Source organism: Polypterus senegalus, chromosome 3 (genome assembly GCF_016835505.1).
Source record: "Polypterus senegalus isolate Bchr_013 chromosome 3, ASM1683550v1, whole genome shotgun sequence".
Taxonomy (NCBI): Eukaryota; Metazoa; Chordata; class Cladistia; order Polypteriformes; family Polypteridae; genus Polypterus; species Polypterus senegalus.
In genome coordinates, this window is record NC_053156.1 from 87,847,429 (window position 1) to 87,869,320 (window position 21,892).

The following is a 21,892-nucleotide window of genomic DNA, read 5'->3' on the forward strand; positions in this document are numbered from 1 at the left end:
GTGCAGATCATTTTCCAGTTCACCCAGTCCTAGACACTAGACTTCTGCATCTTTGAGTTTATATTAACACTGAGCTGCAGTTAGACTGACCTAAAAGAGAGCCTCTCACAGTCTTGGGAGAAATTGACTGCATGCAAACCGTTGTGTACCAGTTGTTTAAAAATCTGTAAAGATTACAGTTTCATCCTCTAATGTTTGTTAGTTTCTACAACTTTAGTAAGTGATTTAACCAACACATATGGACCTCTTGTGGGTGTAGCTCAGTACACTTATCTTCACATGTGGGCTCCCCACAGATTCCTGAGGTGTTCTGCCATAATTGAGAGAGTGCAGATTTAACAGAAAAGAGGCCTCAAGATAAACCATATTAAAAAAAAAAAAAATTGCACTAAGTTCGGTACTGGAGGATCAAAACACTCTGTCATCAAAACCTAAATAAATAAGTTAAAGACTAAAACGTTGTAGCTAACAAGTTCTTTTACTAGGAAACTTTAAACAAAAGAAATCCAGATGCAAAGTCTCAAAAGAATATACAAGAGGTCCTCGGGTTACAACGTTTCGACATACAACGTTTCGAGTTTAAAAGGCTTACTCCCATAAAAACTTAAAAAAATTGAGACATGAGAAGGAATAAAAGGTAAGGATTTTTAACACTCATTTTTTTCTGTTACTACAGTACAGTGTATTTATGTCCTTTTCTTTTTTCTCAGGCTTAGATTTTGTGTTTTTATGTTCTAGATTATGATTTGGCAAATGTGTTAAGATAGGTAAGTGACTTAGGCTAGAGTGTGTTTCGACTTACACCAAAATTCGGGTTACATCACTGTTGTATAAACGGAACTGTGTTGCAACCCGAGGACCCCCTGTATCCACAATCTCGGAAACAAGAAAGTGTACTACGCTGATCTTTAAATTCTTGGATTATTGAACAGCTTCCCACCCTGATTCCCTAGCAGCACCAGAGCAACCGCTCCACAAAATGACACTGATAAATGATACAAAAATAATATAACTACTTGAAATAAAATATATATTCTCAAAACTGTAATCTGTATACATCAAAACCTAAAACATGTATGAAAAACAGAAAAACTTAATGGCAAAGTCAGAAACATTTTAAGACAAACCTACATACGGAACTGCATCCACATCACACCTGTTTAAAAATCTCTATTCTGTGATCTTTGGGGTGTTTAACCAGGTTTCCTTTGATAGTAAAGCACAGAGGTAGATTTCATCTGCTGCTAGGCAACAATAAGCACCCTATTGTCTAAGGCTAAGAAATCTGTTATGGGTTAACATTGCACCGTGAGACCAGTAATACAGATGTGGTCAATAAATATAAGATATGTTATACGTATTTTTAATATTTGCATCTTTTTCAACAATTTTCTTTATTTAATTGGAGTCTCACTTAATAGAATGCCATTCATGATAAAAGTTACACATTTGTAATTGGTAGGATAGTTGCATCACAAATACCCATCTGTGATAACCATAGCAGATATAAAACAGCAATAAACTCAAATTCTTCATGACCAGCATTTGTTGGTCTTTGCCAGGGACTACAAAATGAATAGACATGGCAGAACAAAGTCACATTTTTCGGTTGATTTGGAAAGACTTATAAATGCTTTCTGATATTTATATTTTTTATTGAAAACAGTTATGGTTAATCTACTGAAAAGTAATGAACATTCAAGTATCCTGTTAAAATTGGATGGGTCTCATCTTCAGAAATGAAAGGAATATTTATTAATATGAAAGAAGAACCTAATAAACATTTTATTTTTCAGTTAAGTTTTGCACCTTCTAATAATTCCTGTTTTAAAATAGCAGAAGAATTTACCAAAATACTAAAATGAATCCAGTAAAGACAATAAAAATTAAGGACAGGCCTTAAATATGCATCATTTCATTTCAATTTTAGTAAAACTTAGATTGATAATTATCATGGAGTTGAGTATTGTGACATAAAGTTGAAAAGGAAGGGCACTATGATTGCTTATTCTTGCTCCTGTATGGTAAATGATACTGTACTCGACAACAATCAAATTGTATGTTTTAATGGTAAATCAGTCGGCATTAACTTTATTTCATTTGTATCATTTTGTGTGACTTTGCTTTCAGATTTAAGTTCATGATTGATGGATTAAGTGTACAATTTTGCAGAATAACAAGCCAAAACATTACTTACTTTTTTATGATCAGAGCTTGTTCATATCTTAAAAAGAGCAGAGTATTTTCTTTTAAGAAATCATATGGTTGTTGCCTTACTCAAAAACCAAGTTAACTGATGTATAGTTGCTCAAGAGGTCTGAAGCAATCCTAAGAGGCATTTAAAAACTGTTCAGTGTAACGCTCATTTATCAAATTTAAAGTGCTGTCTTTCCTTCCCAGGTTACGATATGTCAACATTCATCAGACGCTACAGCAGATACTTGAATGAGAAAGCTTTTTCATACCGACAGATGGCATTCGACTTTGCAAGAGTAAAAAAGGGGTAAGCCAGAGCCAGGCAATATTAGTTACTTGGTTTACACTTTTAAAAACAGATTTAGTTTAATACAAAGTGGCATAGAAGTAGTGTGTAAATGAAGTATGAAGTAGTGTTTTAATTGAAGTAGTGTTTCAATTAAAATAATAGCATTTTATAACAATGATGTATACCCAACATGCCTGTTTTTAAGAAGTGTGGCTTACAAAACAAAGCTTACAGTAAAGTGTTTTTTTTCCTCTGTTTTTCAGGGGATGCATGGTGCCCAAAGTTTTTTTTTTTTTTAAATCTCACAGCCTAATGCTAACTTTAAAACGCACCTCCAAACAGTAGGCAAAAGACAAAACACATGACTATGTGAAAAAAGCACTTTGCTTTCTTTTAATGCTGGTTTAATTTGGAACATTCAAGCAGTTGTAGAGAGAAGAGGTCATCCTCATCGTCCAAACAAGAGCACGTAGTATATTAAGAACATGAGCAAGTTTTTTGGCTTTTCAGCTTCTGTCTCTCTCTCTCTCTCTCTGTCTGTCTCTCTATCTGTGTAATTAGAATACTTCCATCTTATTTTTGGGTATATGATAGACTGTGCCTAACCTTGAACTGTAATTTTGTTTTTAAGCTTCTCTCTGAGTGTTTACATTTTCAAAAGGGTCAAGTTTCACAGGGCATATAGTATCTCATATTTCCAGTGCAAGGTAAAATTGGTTTATACAGTAGGTTTATAGGGTTATTATTTAGGGTACAGAGAACTGGGAAATTCTTACTTGTATATTCTGATCGGACCTGTCTTGAACCATTTTCTAATGAGGGAAGTGCCCACTGCACACACCTACTATAGTGCCACCAAAGAACACCACCTTATCATCTCCCTTTAATTTTTTAACACACGTTGGCCTCTCTTTCTCCTACCAGTTGAGCCCTTTCCAAGTTTTTGTCAGATGAGGCTTCAAAGCTTGAATCAGGGACTGCTTCCAGGGTCTTCACCAAATCAGCTTCCAAAGTCATGATTACCCTCTGGAATATCAAGGATTGTCAACCTGGAACTAGTCCCAATGGTCATGGGTATCTCTCCTCTTTTGAGCCCCATACACACTTGAAGGGTTTGGCAGGCTGAAGAAAGCCTTTCTGCAATGATAAATACATAGCAGGTGATCAGGCATAGTGTACAGGAGCAACTTGTTTCTGCAGTTCTAATCTCATCCTGAAACATAAATATATAGCTTTATGGCAGCTTTGACCTCAAAGTCTATTGTACTTGAAGCAACACTAGGTAGGTTCATGCTTATGTGTGTCAATAAAAGCAGAAACAGGATGTTCTACCAAAGTGCCAGTCCTGTTCTCATCTTTTGTCTTCAGACTTTGCACAATTAGAAATTCTTACAGTAAAAATAATAAATATGTGAATAGGTTTCATCAGTGAAATTATTTTCATCCCTATTTTTCTTGTCACACAGTTTGCTCTCATGTATTCAGTAGACATGCCCAGCTTTATAGCTTTGTCTAAACATTAATAACTGACGAATTATGCAAGTGAAAGGACATATTATCACCTCTGAATCATATCTATAAATAAATAAACTTTACAATTGAAATATTGTACAGCAGAGACTGTGGTACTGTACAGTGCATCCGGAAAGTATTCACAGCGCATCACTTTTTCCACATTATGTTATTATACAGCCCTATTCCAAACGGATTCAATTAATTTTTTTCCTCAGACTTCTACACACAACACCCCATAATAACAATGTGAAAAAGTTTACTTGAGGTTTTTGCAAATTTATTAAAAATAAAAAAACATGTACGTAAGCATTCACAGCCTTTGCTCAAAACTTTGTTGAGGCACCTTTGGCAGCAATTACCATCAGGTTGGATGGGAAGCGTCGGTGCACAGCCATTTTAAGATCTCTCCAGAGATGTTCAATTGGATTCAAGTTTGGGCTCTGGCTGGGCCACTCAAGGACATTCACAGAGTTGTCCTGAAGCCACTCCTTTGATATCTTGGCTGTGTGCTTAGGGTCGTTGTCCTGCTGAAAGACTAACCGTCGCTACAGTCTGAGGTCAAGAGCGCTCTGGAGCAGGTCTTCATCCAGGATGTCTCTGTACATTGCTGCAGTCATCTTTCCCTTTATCCTGACTAGTCTGCCAGTTCCTGCCACTGAGAAACCTCTCCACAGCATGATGCTGCCACCACCATGCTTCACTATAGGTATTGGCCTGGTGATGAGCAGTGCCTGGCTTCCTCCAAACGTGACACCTGGCATTCACACCAAAGAGTTTAGTCTTTGTCTCATCAGATCAGAGAGTATTGTTTCTAATGGTCTGAGAGTCCTTCAGGTGCCTTTTGGCAAACTCTAGGGGGGCTGCCATTTGCCTTTTACTTAGAAGTGGCTTCCATCTGGCCACTCTACCATACAGGCCTGATTGGTGGATTGCTGCAGAGGAGGTTGTCCTTCTGGAAGGTTCTCCTGTCTCCACAGAGGACCTCTGGAGCTCTGACAGAGTGACTATCGGGTTCTTGGTCACCTCCCTGACTAAGGCCCTTCTCCCCCGATCGCTCAGTTTAGATGGCTGGCCAGCTCTAGGAAGAGTCCTGGTGGTTTTGAACTTCTTCCACTTATGGATGAAGGAGGCCACTGTACTCATTGGGACCTTCAAAGCAGCAGAAATTTTTCTGTAACCTTCCCCAGATTTGTGCCTCGAGACAATCCTGTCTCGGAAGTTTACAGACAATTCCTTTGACTTCATGCTTGGTTTGTGCTCTGACATGAATTGCCAACTGTGGGACCTTATATAGACAGGTGTGTGCCTTTCCAAATCCTGTCCAATCAACTGAATTTACCACAGGTGGACTCCAATTAAGCTGCAGAAACATCTCAAGGATAATCAGGGGAAACAGGATGCACCCAAGCTCAATTTTGAGCTTCATGGCAAAGGCTGTGAATACTTATGTACATGTGCTTTCTCACTTTTCTATTTTTAATAAGTTTGCAAAAATCTCAAGTAAACTTTTTTCATGTTGTCATCATGGGGTGTTGTGTGTAGAATTCTGAGGAAAAAAATGAATTTAATCCATTTTGGAATAAGGCTGTAACATAACAAAATGTGGAAAAAGTGATGCGCTGTGAATACTTTCCGGATGCACTGTATGTACACCTTATTTTATCTATCTGTGTATGCATTTTCTGTTCTTTTGTCCCAGTACTGAACAACAAGCAACCAGGCCTTACCCCAGCAGCGCTGGCAGCAAATCAGAATGTCAACCCCGTCATATAAGCCAGTTTAGATTGTCCAGTGAGTGTGTATGCAATTGTGCCCTCTGATGGATGTGTGCTTTATTCAGGGCTACTTTCACCCTTTTCCCCAGTGCTGCTGTCAGAACAGGCACTGGCAAACCATGGTGTTGAATGGGATAAATAGTTAGAATTTAGATAAAAGGGTGGAATTACTTTAACAATGTGTCTTGGAGAAAACAGGATTACCTCAGAGAAAACATAAGTATACATCAACAGTTTTGGTATTCAAACCCGGTGTCCTTTATGGTTGTGAGACACTTAACTTAAACATTTTATCACCATGCTTACCAATAGCCAATTTCATTTGTAATGAAGTCAAAGCAGCTTTAGCACTGACAATCCCCAATGTAACATTTCACCTTCACTGTCCTCTTAAAAAAAAAAAAAAAATACTTATTTTGTGAAGAAGAGAATAAGTGGTTTTAACATCCGAATAAATATCACATCCATTTTACAGAATACCATGCAATCCTGAGCCCATCACAGAAGTATGCCTGGTCTTTTAACCTGGAGACATAACAAACAAACGTGCATGCATACATTCTGGGTAAATTTAGTGTCAATATGAAAAATTTCTTTGGAACATGAAAGGATACTGGAGCCTCAGAAAGAAATTTTGTGTTAATAAAAATGTATTTTGTATACAGTAGGTACACTTCATATGAAAGGCATTCCAGTACAGTGTTTTAGCCTGTAATGAAACCATGCTGTACAACTTTAGAATGATGTTGGTACTCTTGGTTTGTTGAATAACTTAACATGTTAACTCTCAATTCTCTCTACACATAATAAGCTGTTTACATTTTACTTTGACATAGGGCACACGCAGCTATTATCAAAATAGTGTAAATATTGTATTTTAAAAGAAATTGCATTGTTCACTACTTGCAAATGTTTTATATTAATAAACAACTAGCTCTGTATAGTGTCAGAAACTCCACACAGAGCTATAGCAAGGTTTGGGGCAGCCACCCACCCATATTATTGCAATTTGGCTGCAAACATATCGTAAATATGTTACACAGCAATAATGTGCACAAAACCGAGTCTAAAACAGAACTGAGGGAATAGGGAAAAGGTGGAGGCTTTTAAAGGGGAAGACAGGAAGTGAGGTCAAAGGGGTTGGGCTCATAAGGGTCTTAGTTATAGGCTCAAGCCCGGATATGACATCACAGGGGCCGGAGCTGGCAAAGTCTTCTTCCATAGGCTCGGACCTGGAAGTGACGTCAAGAGGGCCAGGTGGAATCTCCCTGAATGGTCTGCAGGAAAGGGAGAAAAGAGTCGGTGTACTCTGCCACTACCGGTCTGATTCGGAATTACCCTTACTTAAGCCCATGCGCACGTGTATGACAATATTCAATTTATTTTTACATATTGTGCTTCCATTAGCAAGTCAAGAGCTCTATAGAGGCATATAGGCATACTGTAAAACAATGCAATGCAAAATATACTGATGTTGTCAAGAGCAAGGGCACCACCCATTCACATCATGAGAAGCAGAGAGGGACTCTCTATCTGAGCCTAACGTAGATGGAGCAATTTGCAGTGCCTGTGCTGGAAAGACCTGTCATGCTTGGTTCTCTGGAAATGAAAACTTATAGGTGCACCAGTGTAAGATCAAGGGACTAAAAGCTGGTGAAGACTGAGGAGATTCCTTCTAGATTCTTGTTTGCTGGCTCTCGAGCAAATGCTGAGAGAGAGAGAGAGAGAGAGAGAGAGACCGCTCATAGATCCAAACAGTCCATTTAACGGTAAGGTAAGGTCTAGAAAGAATGGCAGGAGACAAGTTCTTTCCCTCTCAACAGCAAAGGGCATTACATCGTATTTGACTTAGAGCCATAGGACAAGTTTGCATGTAAGGAATGCTGAGAACCGTGGGGTTCAAAAACACTTGTTAGCCACCAGTATGACATTTAGTCGAGTGTTCCTGTATCAAAGAAGGACTGCCACCTCCTCCAAAAAGAGCAGGGAAGGAGCCTCACTGTGTGAGGTTTCACAGTTGGAGGCATTAGCCTTTAATTACTGAATTATTTGTTTATTTTTTTGTTCACTACTACTGCTTTCTGTATTTACTTGAGTCACTGTAGTTGTTCTTAGGATCAAAAATCACACCTCCTGTAAGGCTTGTCTGCTCAATCAGCTCACAAAGGTGTGCAATGGCAATTACTGGCATGTGAGGTAGAAGTGGTTGATGTTAAAAGAGTCATGGTCATGGGTATCTCTCCTCTTTTGAGGAGAAAAATGACTTGTCATTTTTTTATGTGATGTCTGTATAGAGAAGCTGGATGTTGTCTTTGTGATGCTCTTTGATTTGGTTTTTCTGATGTTTGAAGGATTCTTGTAAACCTTTTTCCGGTGTTGTTTGAATTGGGGGTTGCTAGAGTCAACTCTTGCTCTTTGACTCCCTCTGTTGTTATAAACAAATAAAGTGAAGCAGCACAAGTTTTGAATTGTTTGGAATTTTATATATCTGATGACGTCACTTCTGGTTCAAGTGCCTCAGATGATGTCACTTCAGGCCCCATTTTCTTATGGGCTTTGTACATCCTGCCAGCTACGCCACTGTCACAAGAACGACAAAAAGACATTATAAAGGTTTGGGGCAGCCACCCGTATAATGCATCCTGGCTGCAAAAAGGTATTCTCAAGGTTTGAGAGATGTTCACAAGACAGAATCCAAAACAGAACTGATGAAATAAAGACAGATAGGCAGCTTTAAAGGCCAGTGTCAGAATTGACATCATAGGCAGGTCCGGAAGTGACGTCATCAGAGGCACCAGAACCCTGTGGGATTTCCCGAGAATGGTCTGTAAGGGATTGAGAGAGAGAGTTTGTGCACCCCTGCGCCCCTGGTCGGACGTGGAATTGTCATTATTCAAGCCCTTTGGTCTACTCCTGCTCATGTGTGTGACTATATATAAAGAATTTTTTTAACACAATCCCTTCATTTCAGGAGCTGAAAAGTAAGTGGACAATTAACTCAAAGGCTATTTCATGGGCAGGTGTAGGCAAGTCCGTCTTTATGTCATTATCATTTAAGCAGATAAAAGGCCTGGAGTTGATTTGAGGTGTGGTGCTTGCATGTGGATTTTGCTGTGAGCAGACAACATGCGGTCAAAGGAGCTCTCCATGCAGGTGAAAGAAGCCATCCTTAAGCTGCGAAAACAGAAAACCCCATCCGAGAAATTGGTACAATATTACAAGTGGCAAAATCTACAGTTTGGTACATCCTGAGAAAGAAAGCAAGCACTGGTGAACTCGGCAACGCAAAAAGACCTGGGGCCTCATGTATAAATGGTGCATACGCACAAAAATGTTACGTAAGAACGTTTCCACGTTCAAATTGTGATGTATTAAACCTACACTTGGTGTAAAGCCACGCACTTTTCCACGGTACCTCATACCATGTCGTACGCAAGTTCTACGCTCGGTTTTGCAGACTGGCGGCACCCAGTGTCAAAGCAGTGCTACTGTTCCTGTATTGTTACCCTTTATTTCTTAGAACCACATTCCTGACGCGGCTTTATAAATACACTTAAACTAACCACATATTGTTTATCAGTGTAATGCATCTGATTGTAATTAACCTGTAACAATATAATGGCCAAGGGAATAGCCATAGTATTCCAAATACCATAACTGCTTTAGCGTTGTTACTCTCACTGCACCTTCATCTTCTTCTTTTTCGTCTTTCAGCTGCTCCCTTTAAGGGTTGCCACATTACTCTCACTGCGCCACTTGGAGTATTTATATCACTGCATCTGAGTGGGGAATCACAGCAGCAGCTGATTGGAAAGAGAATTATTGTTATACAGCATCAAGCACACGCTGCCTCAGCCACGGCAAAACGTTTCAATGCCTTTCCTGTACGGACCTCGCGGTTCAGAAACAGTTTTATCCCAAGAACTATAAACGCACTTAATCAATTGCTCCTTGTAGAACTATCTGTACTTATAAGTAGAATTACCTCACTGTAAACTTGTACTACAGTTGTAATATTGCACAACCTGCGCCACTTTATAAAGCGCATATTTACGTATGATGACAATATCATTTTTAAGATGAAATGCAGCAAAATATGTTGATTATATTATACAGATAAAACTTTAACTTTGTTTAAATAATCTGTATTCTTCACTGGGACTGGCGTGAAGGATAGAATAATTAAACATGTACTACGAAGATATTTCAATGTTCCTTAAACGTTTTGAAGAATCGGCGCTCTAAGCTTACAAATGGCTTAACGTCTATTACAGAGCTGATTGTGTGGAGATCGGTTACTTGGAGAAAGAAAAGTAAGGACTGCAGGGGCGGCCACGCCAATATATCTATACTAATAAAAGGCAAAGCCCTCACTGACTCACTCACTCACTGACTGACTGACTACTGACTCATCACTAATTCTCCAACTTTCCGTGTAGGTAGAAGGCTGAAATTTGGCAGGCTCATTCCTTACAGCTTCCTTACAAAAGTTGGACAGGTTTCATTTAGAAATTCTACGCGTAATGGTCATAACTGGAAGCTATTTTTCTCCATATACTGTAATGGAGTTGAGCTTGAAAACCGTGGGGGGCAGAGTTTTGTGTGACATCATCATGCTTCCCACGTAATCACGTGAACTGACTGTCAATGCAGGACGTAGAAAACCAGGAAGAGCTCCAAAAAGCGCTGAAGAAAACATGCATTATATAATTGAGAAGGCAGCGAAACAATAAGAAGTGAGTGACATATACAACCATATTCATGAGTGCTGCCACTTCGGAAACAAAGCACGGTGTAAACCTAAAGTTTAAATTCTGTTCATAGACAGGCTGCCGTTCGCGTTTGGCATGCCCACAGGTAATGCGGGATACAAGTTTAATGAGAGGACTCAGGATATAAACGAGAGTTTTGATCACTTTGTAACGAAGTTAAAATTGCAGGTGAAGGGCTGTGCTTATGCAAATTCCGAGAGACTGTGTTTGTGGGGGATTGACAGTTAAGTTGGGTGGGGGAGTCACGTCATCATCTCCCCTCCCATTAACCTCATTTCGCTCTGAGCTGAGCTCCGCAGCTAACGCAGTGTTATGGTAGCGACTTTGTGACGCTTCCACCAAATACTCACAGAAAAATCCACGTTAATACACACGCTGTCTCTACAGTTTCTCCACACTGAATCCTACAGGCACTACTTACAAAAGGTTACATTGACAATCGTGTTATGTTATTTTTAAAATGTTTCCTTTTCTTAGCACAAGCACAGCTGAGAAGCTTTAATGCATGTGCTCCATAACGCTTTAAAAAATCACGCATTTAATCACACTTTGCATTACAAGCAAAGGGGAACTTCTGTCAATGCATGATTTCCTGGTACACCGATTACATTGATCAGCGCTTCCTGATTCATTTTACCCTCGCACCCCCTTGGTTTGAGAAGAAGTATGAAAAAATATGAGGTTAACACAGAAAAACAAATCACCAATTGAAGCTTTATGAATAATTGATTCGCCATCTATAATTGTTTTGGTAAAGCCATACTCAGTGTAATCCTCCTTCCATTTTATAATTTTTCCGCCACTACCTATGATTAAATGAACGGTAAAAAACTGAGAGCGAAGCAAGGGTGACTTATTCAGGCAGGCAGGCGACAGCTCAATAGCTCGAATTTGGATATAAGTAGATTCTATTTAGTCTCCAGAAATATCTTTGTTAGGAGTGGAACTTGAATTTAGTCTTTAAATTTCTATGGTAAAGAAAAAGTTATGCAATGACGACTAAATTTGACTATATAAAGTCAAAACTTGTATATATAAAGTCATTCCCGAATATATAAAGTCAAAACTTGAATATATAAAGTCAACCTCGGAATATACAAAGTCAGCACTGGAATATCCATCCATTTCCCAACCCCTTTAAATCCGACCACAGGGTCACGGGGGTCTGCTGGAGCCAATCCCAGCCAACATTGGGCGCAAGGCAGGAACCAATCCTGGGCAGGGCGCATGCATCATTTTCAAAACATTAAACGAACAGTGTTTTTTTAATTTATTTTTCTGAAAACGTTTTTGTTAACTTAGTTTAGTTCAGAGTCGTTTCAATCAATAGATTTTGACTTTCACTTTATATATTCAGGAGTGAGTTTATATACTCCGATGTTGACTTTATATAATTAGGAATGACTTTATAAATTCCAGCGCTGACTTTATATATTCTGACGCGGACTTTATATATTCAGGTTTTGACTTTATATATACAGATGCTGACTTTAAATATTCGGGAATGACTTTATATATTCAAGTTTTGACTTTATATATTCTGAAGCTGACTTTATATATTCACAAAATCAATGTATTTGCCTGTTTGGCACCCCATAGTATATGTGTGTGTGTATATATGTACACATGTATGTATGTATAATATATTGTCGCAGTAGGGGGCAGTAGTGCTCCCTTGAACCCTCAGGTACCACGCAAAACACCTGGTAAAATTGCCACAATAATTATATTTATTATAATAATTTGCACCAAGCACCCTCCACTCCACTATATTCATAAATCACAATAATCAATAATAATCACAATCCTCCACTCCCAGACGCGTTGCCCTCCTACCACCCAGCTCAGCTCGTTGTCTGGGAGTTCCCAGAGTTCTTTTATTCCTCCTGACCCGGAAGTGTTTCTGCCCAACAGTTCCACAAGTCCTTATCCCCTCCGGGTCAGGGTAAACCGTACTTTTCTTCACCCCGGAAGCCCGTCGCTCTTCCTGTGACGAACTTCCGGGTCATGGGGCACACATGAGTCCATTGGCTTCCCGACTGCGACTCCCAGTGGCCCCCAAGGTATCCAGCAGGGCTGTGTATAAAAACTACATAGTCCATGAGGCCCTGCTGGAATTCAGGGCCCGTATATGCTCTCGGGAGAGCTCCTCCTGGCGGCCTGGGGGTGAGGGCCGGAGTAAAATGTCAAACGATTACATTGTCAATCATGTTACGTTATTATTAAAATGTTTCCTTTTCTTTTTACTTCTCCGCTGCCAACAATATATATATATATATATATATATATATATATATATATATATATATATATATATATATATATATATATATATATATATATATATATATATATATATATATATATATATATATCATATGAGTGTTGTTGAGATATATATATAATGACAAAACAATTACATTAACAATCGTTACGTTATTTTTAAAATTTGTCCTTTTGGTTTTCATAACTTCTTTAACACACTACTTCTCCGCTGCGAAGCGCAGGTATTCTGTTAGTATTGAATAAAAAACAGAAAGATAAAATAACGACACAGCTAAAAACGCAGCAGCAAATTTCAACAAAAGTTAAACGGTTTTGTCATGAGCACAAGGCAGCTATGCAGTGTCCGCAACGGACTTGGCCATCCACCGTGCATAAGATACTAAATTGACATTGGCGGGCGAAGGGGCCACTGATTCTTTCTCTGCCCAGGGCCGTCATGAGATTAGAGTCGCCCATGAGTACTGCTGCAATAAATAATTTCATCGAAGGTCGCACACAATCACTGCGCCGTGAAACCCATGTTTAATAACGTGCTTTAACTCCTATCATCATGAAAATGATATCACGTATACCTCTCAGTATTTTAGTTATTCAGAGAGCTGTAATATCACAAATGTAGTGGATTCTGTGTCCTGTCAGAGGAAGAGAGCTGGTTTAAGAAGCACGTAGTGATTCACACACACAGAGCACACAGAAGATCACATACAAAACAAAGCATTTAATGTGCTACTTTAATTAAGATGTGATTTGAGAAACTGGTTAATTAAACGATTTTAAGATGAAGTTCATGATATTCTACTTTAATGACAAAATAAACTACATAATTAAAGTGTAAATTTCGATATTGAAGTTGACATTTCGTGCTTTTTCCCCACTGTGTGCCTTTTTTTTTCTCTGTACCCTAATAAACTTTCATATGACACTCAGATGGTGGGCTATGACTCGACTTTTCACGGCGACTTTGATATCTGACAACTTCTTTTTTATTTCCGACACTGTGCAACTTTGTGAGCTTGAGCTTTCAAGTTTCTCCAATACGCTATATCACTCGATCAACTTCCTTTTGTTGATTATACCACGGTTTAAATCAACAAATAGTATGTTTTTCCTTGCCTCCACTTGGTATTCACTGAAATTCTTACATTTCCCCCCATGCTTTTCCCATTGTCTTTTCACAAAAGGCTGAGCTTAAGGGCTATTTATATTGATTTGCATATTCAAAGAGGCATAATTCTGGGAGGAATTGGGGCGGAATAGCACACGTGTGCACAAGCGTTACTTTTCACGCTGACCGAGATTTATGTAGCGGAAAAACGTGGAAGTTGGAGTACAGACAGATTCCTGCATCTGGATTTTTCTGTGCATAAGCACATTTTGGCTTTTGTGCTTACGTAATGTTATAGTGTGAATTGTACACATGGTGTTCACATGAGGCCCCTGATCGTAACCCAGTTGAGCATGCATTTCACTTGTTGGACTAAACACCGGACAGAAAGGCCCACAAACGAAAAGCAACTGAAAGCCACTGCAGTAAAGGCCTGGCAGAGCATTAAAAAGGAGGAATCCCAGCATCTGGTGATGTCCATGAGTTCAAGACTTCAGGCTGTCATTGCCAGCAAAGGGTTTTCAACCAAGTATTAGAAATGAACATTTTATTTCCAGTTATTTAATTTTTCCAATTACTTTTGAGCCCCTGAAATTAAGTGATTGTGTTAAAAAAATGCTTTAGTTGCCTCACATTTTTATGCAAGCGTTTTGTTCACCCCACTGAGTAAAAGCAGAAAGTCTGCACTTCAACTGCATCTCAGTTGTTTCATTTAAAATTCATTGTGGTAATGTACAGGACCCAAATTAGAAAATAGTTGTCTCTGTCCAAATATTTATGGACTTAACTGTATGTATGTGTGTGTGTGTGTGTATGTATATAGCCACGTGCGCCTAACTATGTTGCGCATGTTAAAGTTGTCTGTGAAGGGTTCCCTTTTTAATCGCGGCTGTCAGTCGTGAACTGGGCCCTTCGTCGCACAGCATTATGATTTTTTATAAAGGAAACAAAATTAAAAAAGAAAACCCTTGGATATTGATTCGATAGGAACGGCCCACTCGGAATCACTGTCTGAATAGTAATTATGTGGTGGTGTAGGAGCATTTCTGTTTCTGTCCGTTCACAGTCCGTCTCGTTTTCACGACGCTGTCGTTTCCTCTCACAGTGTCTTCTCAACCTTTCTCTAATCTTGCAGGTTGCTTTGTGGCAATCCAAAGAGTAAGGCAATATACACAGAGCAATGGTTATTAAAGGGGGACACATAGGTATCCAGGCTCTTTAAAGCATCAATAGGGATCACTTCACTGACATGTGAGCAAGGCACCGTACAACTGTGAGATGCGCAGCACTTGCCGGCTACAACGTAACAATAATAATTTCCGGAACGTGTTACGTTGTCATTGATTTTACCCACTGTCTTTCTTTCATTCATATGTTACGTAGGCACGTACCATTTTATCTTCGGCAATCTCATTCTCTAACCAGGCTTCAGGAGCTAATCAGTGTAACACTGTCCACCACCCCTTTCGTTATTCCGGCACATTGTTGACATCCGTGAGTAACAACAACGTACTAAATTGGGACCTATATATATATATATATATATATATATATATATATATATATATATATATATATATATATATATATATATATAAACTGCTCAAAAAAATTACAGGAACACTTTGAAAACACATCAGATATCATTGGGGAAAAAGAAATCCTCCTGGATATCTATACTGATATAGACTGGGTAATGTGTTAGGAACGAAAGGATGCCACATCGTTTGATGGAAATGAAAATGATCAACCTATAGAGCCCTGAATTCAAAGACGCCCCAAAAATTAGAGTGAAAAAATTATGTGGCAGGCTAGTCCATTTTGACAAAATTTAATTGCAGCAACTCCAAATTGTACGCAGCACTTTGTATGGCCCCTGTGTTCTTGTATACATGCCTGACAACATCGGTGCATGCTTCTAATGAGATGACAGATGGTGTTGTGGGGGATCTACTCCCAGATCTGGACCAGGGCATCACTGAGCTCCTGGACAGTCTGAGGTGCAACCTGGTGGCATTGGATGGACCAAAACATAATGTCCCAGAGGTGTTCTATTGGATTTAGGTCAGGAAAATGTGGTGGCCAGTCAATGGTATCAATTCCTTCATCCTCCAGGAACTGCCTTCATACTCACCACATGAGGCCAGGAATTGTCGTGCACCAGGAGCCACTGTACCAGCATAGGGTGTGACAATGGGTCCAAGGATTTCATCCTGATACCTAATGGCAGCCAAGGTGCCTTGTCAAGCCTGTAGCGGTCTGTGTGACCCTCCATGGATATGCCTCCCCAGACAATCATTAACCCACCACCAAACTGTTCATGCTGAATGATGTTACAGGCAGCATAATGTTCTCCATGGCTTCTCCAGACCCTTTCACTTCTGTCACGTGCTCAGGGTGAACCTGCTCTCATCTGTAAAGCACAGGGCACCAGTGGTGCATCTGCCAATTCTGGTATTCTATGGCGAATGCCAATCAAGCTGCATGCTGCTGGGCAGTGAGCTCAGGGCCCATTAGAGGACATGGGGCCCTTGGGTCACCCTCATGAAGTCTTTCTGGTTGTTTGGTCAGAGACATTCACACCAGTGGCCTGCTGGAGGTCATTTTGTAGGGTTCTGGCAGTGCTCATCCTGTTCCTCCTTGCCCAAAGGAGCAGATACTGGTCCTGCTGATGGGTTATGGACCTTCTATGGCCCTCTCCAGCTCTCCTAGAGTAACTGCTTGTCTCCTAGAATCTCCTCCATGCCCTTGAGACTGTGCAGGGAGACACAGCAAACCTTCTGGCAATGACACGTATTGATGTGCCATCCTAGAGAAGTTGGACTAGCTGTGCAACCTCTGTAGGGTCCAGGTATCGCCTCATGCTACCAGTAGTGACACTGACTGTAGCCAAATGCAAAACTAGTGAGGAAACAGTCAGAAAAGATGAGGAGGGAAAAATGTCAGTGGCCTCCACCTGTTAAACCATTCCTGTTTTGGGGGTCATCTCATTGTTGCCCCTCTAGTGCATCTGTTGTTAATTTCATTAACACCACAGCAGCTGAAACTGATTAACAACCCCCTCTGCTACTTAACTGACCAGATTAATATCCCATAAGTTTCATTGACTTATGTGCATGTGCTTTCTAAATGTTTTTATTTTTAATAAATTTGCAAAAACCTCAAAAAAACTTTTTTCACGTTGTTATTATGGGGTGTTGTGTGTAGAATTCTGAGGGAAAAAAATTAATTTAATCCATTTTGGAATAAGGCTGTAACATAACAAAATGTGGAAAAAGTGATGCGCTGTGAATACTTTCCGGAAGCACTGTATATAATATTGTGGCATTACACACATTTTTGAGCATGCCCTCTGCACACTACTTGTGACTTTAGGCTTTAGGAAGTAAGTAAATAAATAAAGGTAAATCGTGTCATAAATTCTTCAAAACGTCGAATGTTTATATATTTGGCACGGACATGTTAAAAAAAAATACATGTGAAATATTACAAAAAGTGCCTGCTGACACTTTAGTGTGCAAGCAATGGTATGTGTATTCTTGCTCCGATGTAGAAGGGAGCTGAGTTTACCTCTGTTATAGCGCGTCTATGTGAAAACAGCAGTGTCAGATGCGGGGGTGGGATGTGTTTGGGCTCGTGAACGCGGCTGAGATAATAAAACTGACTAAAAAACAAAAAAAAAACTAAAGCTAACCTTTACTAGTGTCATAAATTACGTCGGCTGTTACAGACTGAAATCAAATGTATGTTTTTATTCTAAAATAGTAAGACTAAGAGCAGTTTACTTCTCAAAACGGAGTGGTGCAGGATCGAACTTGCGACCTTTTGATTCCCAGTCGGCAGCTGATTCTATTGCGCCACAGAGGCAGTCATAATAAACAGGTGTCAATGTCGCATGTTAAGGCTGCTTTTTGTTTCTGCAGTTATATCTATAATAATAAAAGGCAAAGCCCTCACTCACTCACTCACTCACTCATCACTAATTCTCCAACTTCCCATGTAGGTAGAAAGCTGAAATTTGGCAGGCTTATTCCTTACAGCTTACTTACAAAAGTTAAGCAGGTTTCATTTCGAAATTCTACGCGTGACGGTCATAGCGATAGATAACATTCGACAACGTCCGCCATGTTGAACTTTCTTATTTATGGCCACATCTTCACGAAATTTGGTAGGCGGCTTCCCTGCGCTAACTGAAACCAATGTACATACTTATTTCGGTGGTATGACGCCACTGTCAGCCACCATATTAAACTTTGCAACGTCACTAATTCTCCAACTTCCCGTGTAGGTAGAAGGCTGAAATTTGGTAGGCTCATTCCTTACAGCTTACTTACAACAGTTAAGCAGGTTTCATTTCGAAATTCTACGCATAACGGTCATAATGGTCAACAACGTCCGCCATGTTGAACTTTCTTATTTACGGCCCCATCTTCACGAAATTTGGTAGGTGGCATCCCTGAGCTAGCCGAAACCAATGCACATACAGTACTTATTTCGGTGGTATGATGCCACTGTCAGCGCCATATTGAACTTTCCAACATCACTAATTCTCCAACTTCCCATATAGGTAGAAGGCTGAAATTTGGCAGGCTCATTCCTTACAGCTTACTTACAAAAGTTAAGCAGGTTTCATTTCGAAATTCTATGCATAATGGTCATAACGGTCAACAACGTCTGCCATGTTGAACTTTCTTATTTATGGCCCCATCTTCTCGAAATTTGGTAGGCGGCTTCCCTGCACTAACCAAAACCAATGTACATACTTATTTCGGTGGTATGATGCCACTGTCGGCCGCCATATTGAACTTTTCAACAGTCTTTGTTACTTATGGGCCCATCTTCAAGAAATTTGGTACACGGGTTCCCAACGCTAACTGAATCCTACTTACGCATATATACGTCCATAGCCTGCACCTCGGTCACCGCGTGAGGTGGCGTTGTGTCCCCCATCTCAACGCCTCCCACGTTGTTGGCTGGCTGCCTGCCTATATAAGACTGTCCGTCGCTCCGGTCTCTACATTCCCTTCCTTGCTTCGCCACGGGATTCACGTCTCCCTACTGATAACTACAGCCCTAATTTGTTTAATCCACGGCTTCTCCGCTGTTTTATTGTTTGTTTATTACAATTATAGGTATTGTATAGGTATTTTACAATTACTTTACATTGCTCAGGTACCCATTTCCTTTATCATTCCAACCCCCATTACCATGTCTATCGAGATGATCACTATCGATCAAAGAACTGTCACTTACCGAGTGGTTTCCTGCCTGGAGATACCACCTACCTTTTCCATTCTCTTTGTTACATATTGCACGGCCATATCAGGCTCACTCTTGATATCCGGAGGAAGATTCTGTCTTATGTATTGAATGACTGGGACAGGTTCAAGGTGTGGACTGATTACGGTACAGGAGATAATTATACTACACAGGAGCACTACAAGAGTGAAATGCTTAATCCCGTCACCTATGGTTCTGCATGTGAGTTGATGGCTGCCACTGAATTGTTCGGTTGTCGTTTTCAAGTGTACCGAAATGGCCAAATAGTTTACACCTTTCGACAACCGCCAATGCCTCTTAAACATCTTAGATTCACAGGTGACGATTTCAGTAGTGGACACTTTGATGTTTATGAATGTTTAAACTCTCAAAAGCTGGATGTGATTTTATCAATGAAACCGGTTGTGTGCTTACAACGCTTGACAGATGCCAAATGTCACTTCAACACAACAAATCCTGCAAATACTGTCGTAATTGAAACAAACCATGAAACTCAAACCGATTATGACAGCAGCAATCCAAGCTGTGACATCTGAGACAAGATTACTGTTCACATGGCCAACTGTAAGTTACATGCTCAAGAGTAAGCTCAGCGCACAGCTTGGTCATGTTACAACCGGAGGGCCAAACTGACAACATGGTATACAAAGAGATCCTTAACAAATAATTATTGGCATATTTCCCCTCAGTTTAAAAAGGTTTATTTTCTTCTTAATAAAAATTTTAATGCAGTACTTTTGCTGAAGCTGGTATTTTGCTAGTTTTTAAATAAAAGAGCAATTGTTGTGTTAGATTTGTATCTTTTGTGAAAGTATTTCTTTGATAATTAAGGCTTCATACATTATATAGTTTATGCCTACATTTTGTCATCTACTAGTAGAATATAAAAAACGTTTCTGTTTTAACAATGTGTTTACACAGATTACTGTAGAAATGGATCAAACATGAAATGCGTGTGTTCCAAACAACGATCTTTTATTTCCACTCTAAAACTCCACTTCACCCCTAGAAAATCAATCAAGGCATGAGCTGGGAGAAGTTTGTGCATGTTCTAAGTCAGTGGGGGGATGGAATAGCCGGCTGCTTGCAGCCTGATTTTTATCAGCACATTTAGATGACAAAAAACGCTGGTGGAGAGCTGTGAACGATTTTAAGAAGCAATTTAAGGTGGGATGGATTTACGAGTTTTATCGTAGGCTCTGGTAATTCTAGTGTTAAATAAAGAGCTTGGAAGGTGAATGGAAAGAAGCAGCCAGCGGTAAAGCAAGGAAGACTTCGAAATAAGGACGGTTCGGTGCACGTAGAAGGTGTAACAATAAGATTAAGCCTTATGATAATATTTCCGCACAGAGGATTTATAGAGACACACTTGGAGAAGTATAATCTGATCCTCTCTACAGTTTTGTTTATTTTCGGGTTGTAATGTACATCAGATTTACGTATCATCTGGTCCAGTGGCAGACCGTGCATCTCACACCTAGGCCTTCAGTAGTGCTCTGTCTGAATCAACCCACCCCTCAAAAACTAATTTATGGTTATAAAAACCATCTTAATATGCAGAAATACAGAATAAAGAGCCGCTGAATCGCAGATATTTAACTCCTGTAGCCACAATAAATGCCTTTATTGAATAGACAAACCAGGGGTGAACAAGTTCCTTTCTACTGCAGCTACACCCACGACACACATAAAAAACATCAATCATCTATACTAATAAAAGGCAAAGCCCTCACTCACTCACTCACTAATTCTCCTTACAGCTTACTTACAAAAGTTGGGCAGGTTTCATTTGGAAATTCTACACGTAATGGTCATAACTGGAACCTATTTTTCTCCATATACTGTAATGGAGTTCAGCTCGATGGCCGTGGGGGGCGGAGTTTCGTGTGACATCATCACGCCTCCCACGTAATCATGTGAACTGACTGTGAGCGGAGTACGTAGAAAACAAGGAAGAGCTCCATAAAGCACTGAAGAAAACATGCATTATACAATTGAGAAGGCAGCGAAACAATAAGAAGCGAGCGAGTGACACATACAAGCATATTCATAAGTGCAGCTATATCGGAAACAAAGCACGGTGTAAACCGTAAAGTTTAAATTAAGTTCATAGACAGGCTGCCTCTGGCGTTTGTCATGCCCACGACTAATGCGGGATACAAGTTTAATGAGAGGACGCTGGGTATAAACGAGAGTTTTGATCACTTTGTAACTAAGTTAAAATTGCTGGTGAAGGGCTGTGCTTATGCAAATTCCGAGAGACTGTGTTTGTGGGGGGATTGACAGTTGAGGCGGGTGGGGGAGTAACTTCATCCTTTCCCCTCCCATTCACCTCATTTCGCTCTAAGCTGAGCTCCGCAGCTAACGCGTTCTTGCGGAAGCAACTTTGTAACGCTGCCACCAAATACTCACAGAAAAATCCACAAGTTAATACACACGCTGTCTGTAGAGTTTCTCCACACTCAATGTATTCCTCGCATCCCCGTTACACCCTCTGATCTCCCATTTCAATTCAGATGCCTCCAATTTCCAGTAAGGCTCTGCTTATGAGAAGTAAAAGTCTCAGGGACAGACCCAACAAAAGATTGCCATTGATTTCAGGTAAGATTGCTTTTCTCCTGGACAACTATACATTGCATTCTCAAGAGTGAGCTTGCTCAGCTTCGTCATATTG

At 39.9% G+C, this 21,892-nt stretch overlaps 1 protein-coding gene across 5 annotated transcripts in view; it reads left to right on the plus strand.

Moving 5' to 3' along the window:
- Window positions 1-21,892, plus strand: part of snap91a (synaptosome associated protein 91a) — a 247,694-nt gene that overhangs the window by 86,992 nt on the left and 138,810 nt on the right. For all 5 annotated transcript variants that reach the window (XM_039747584.1, XM_039747581.1, XM_039747580.1 and 2 more), the window contains one exon: window positions 2,401-2,503. In XM_039747584.1, coding sequence (XP_039603518.1) covers window positions 2,401-2,503 — 103 coding nt within the window. The remainder of the gene's footprint in view (window positions 1-2,400; window positions 2,504-21,892) is intronic.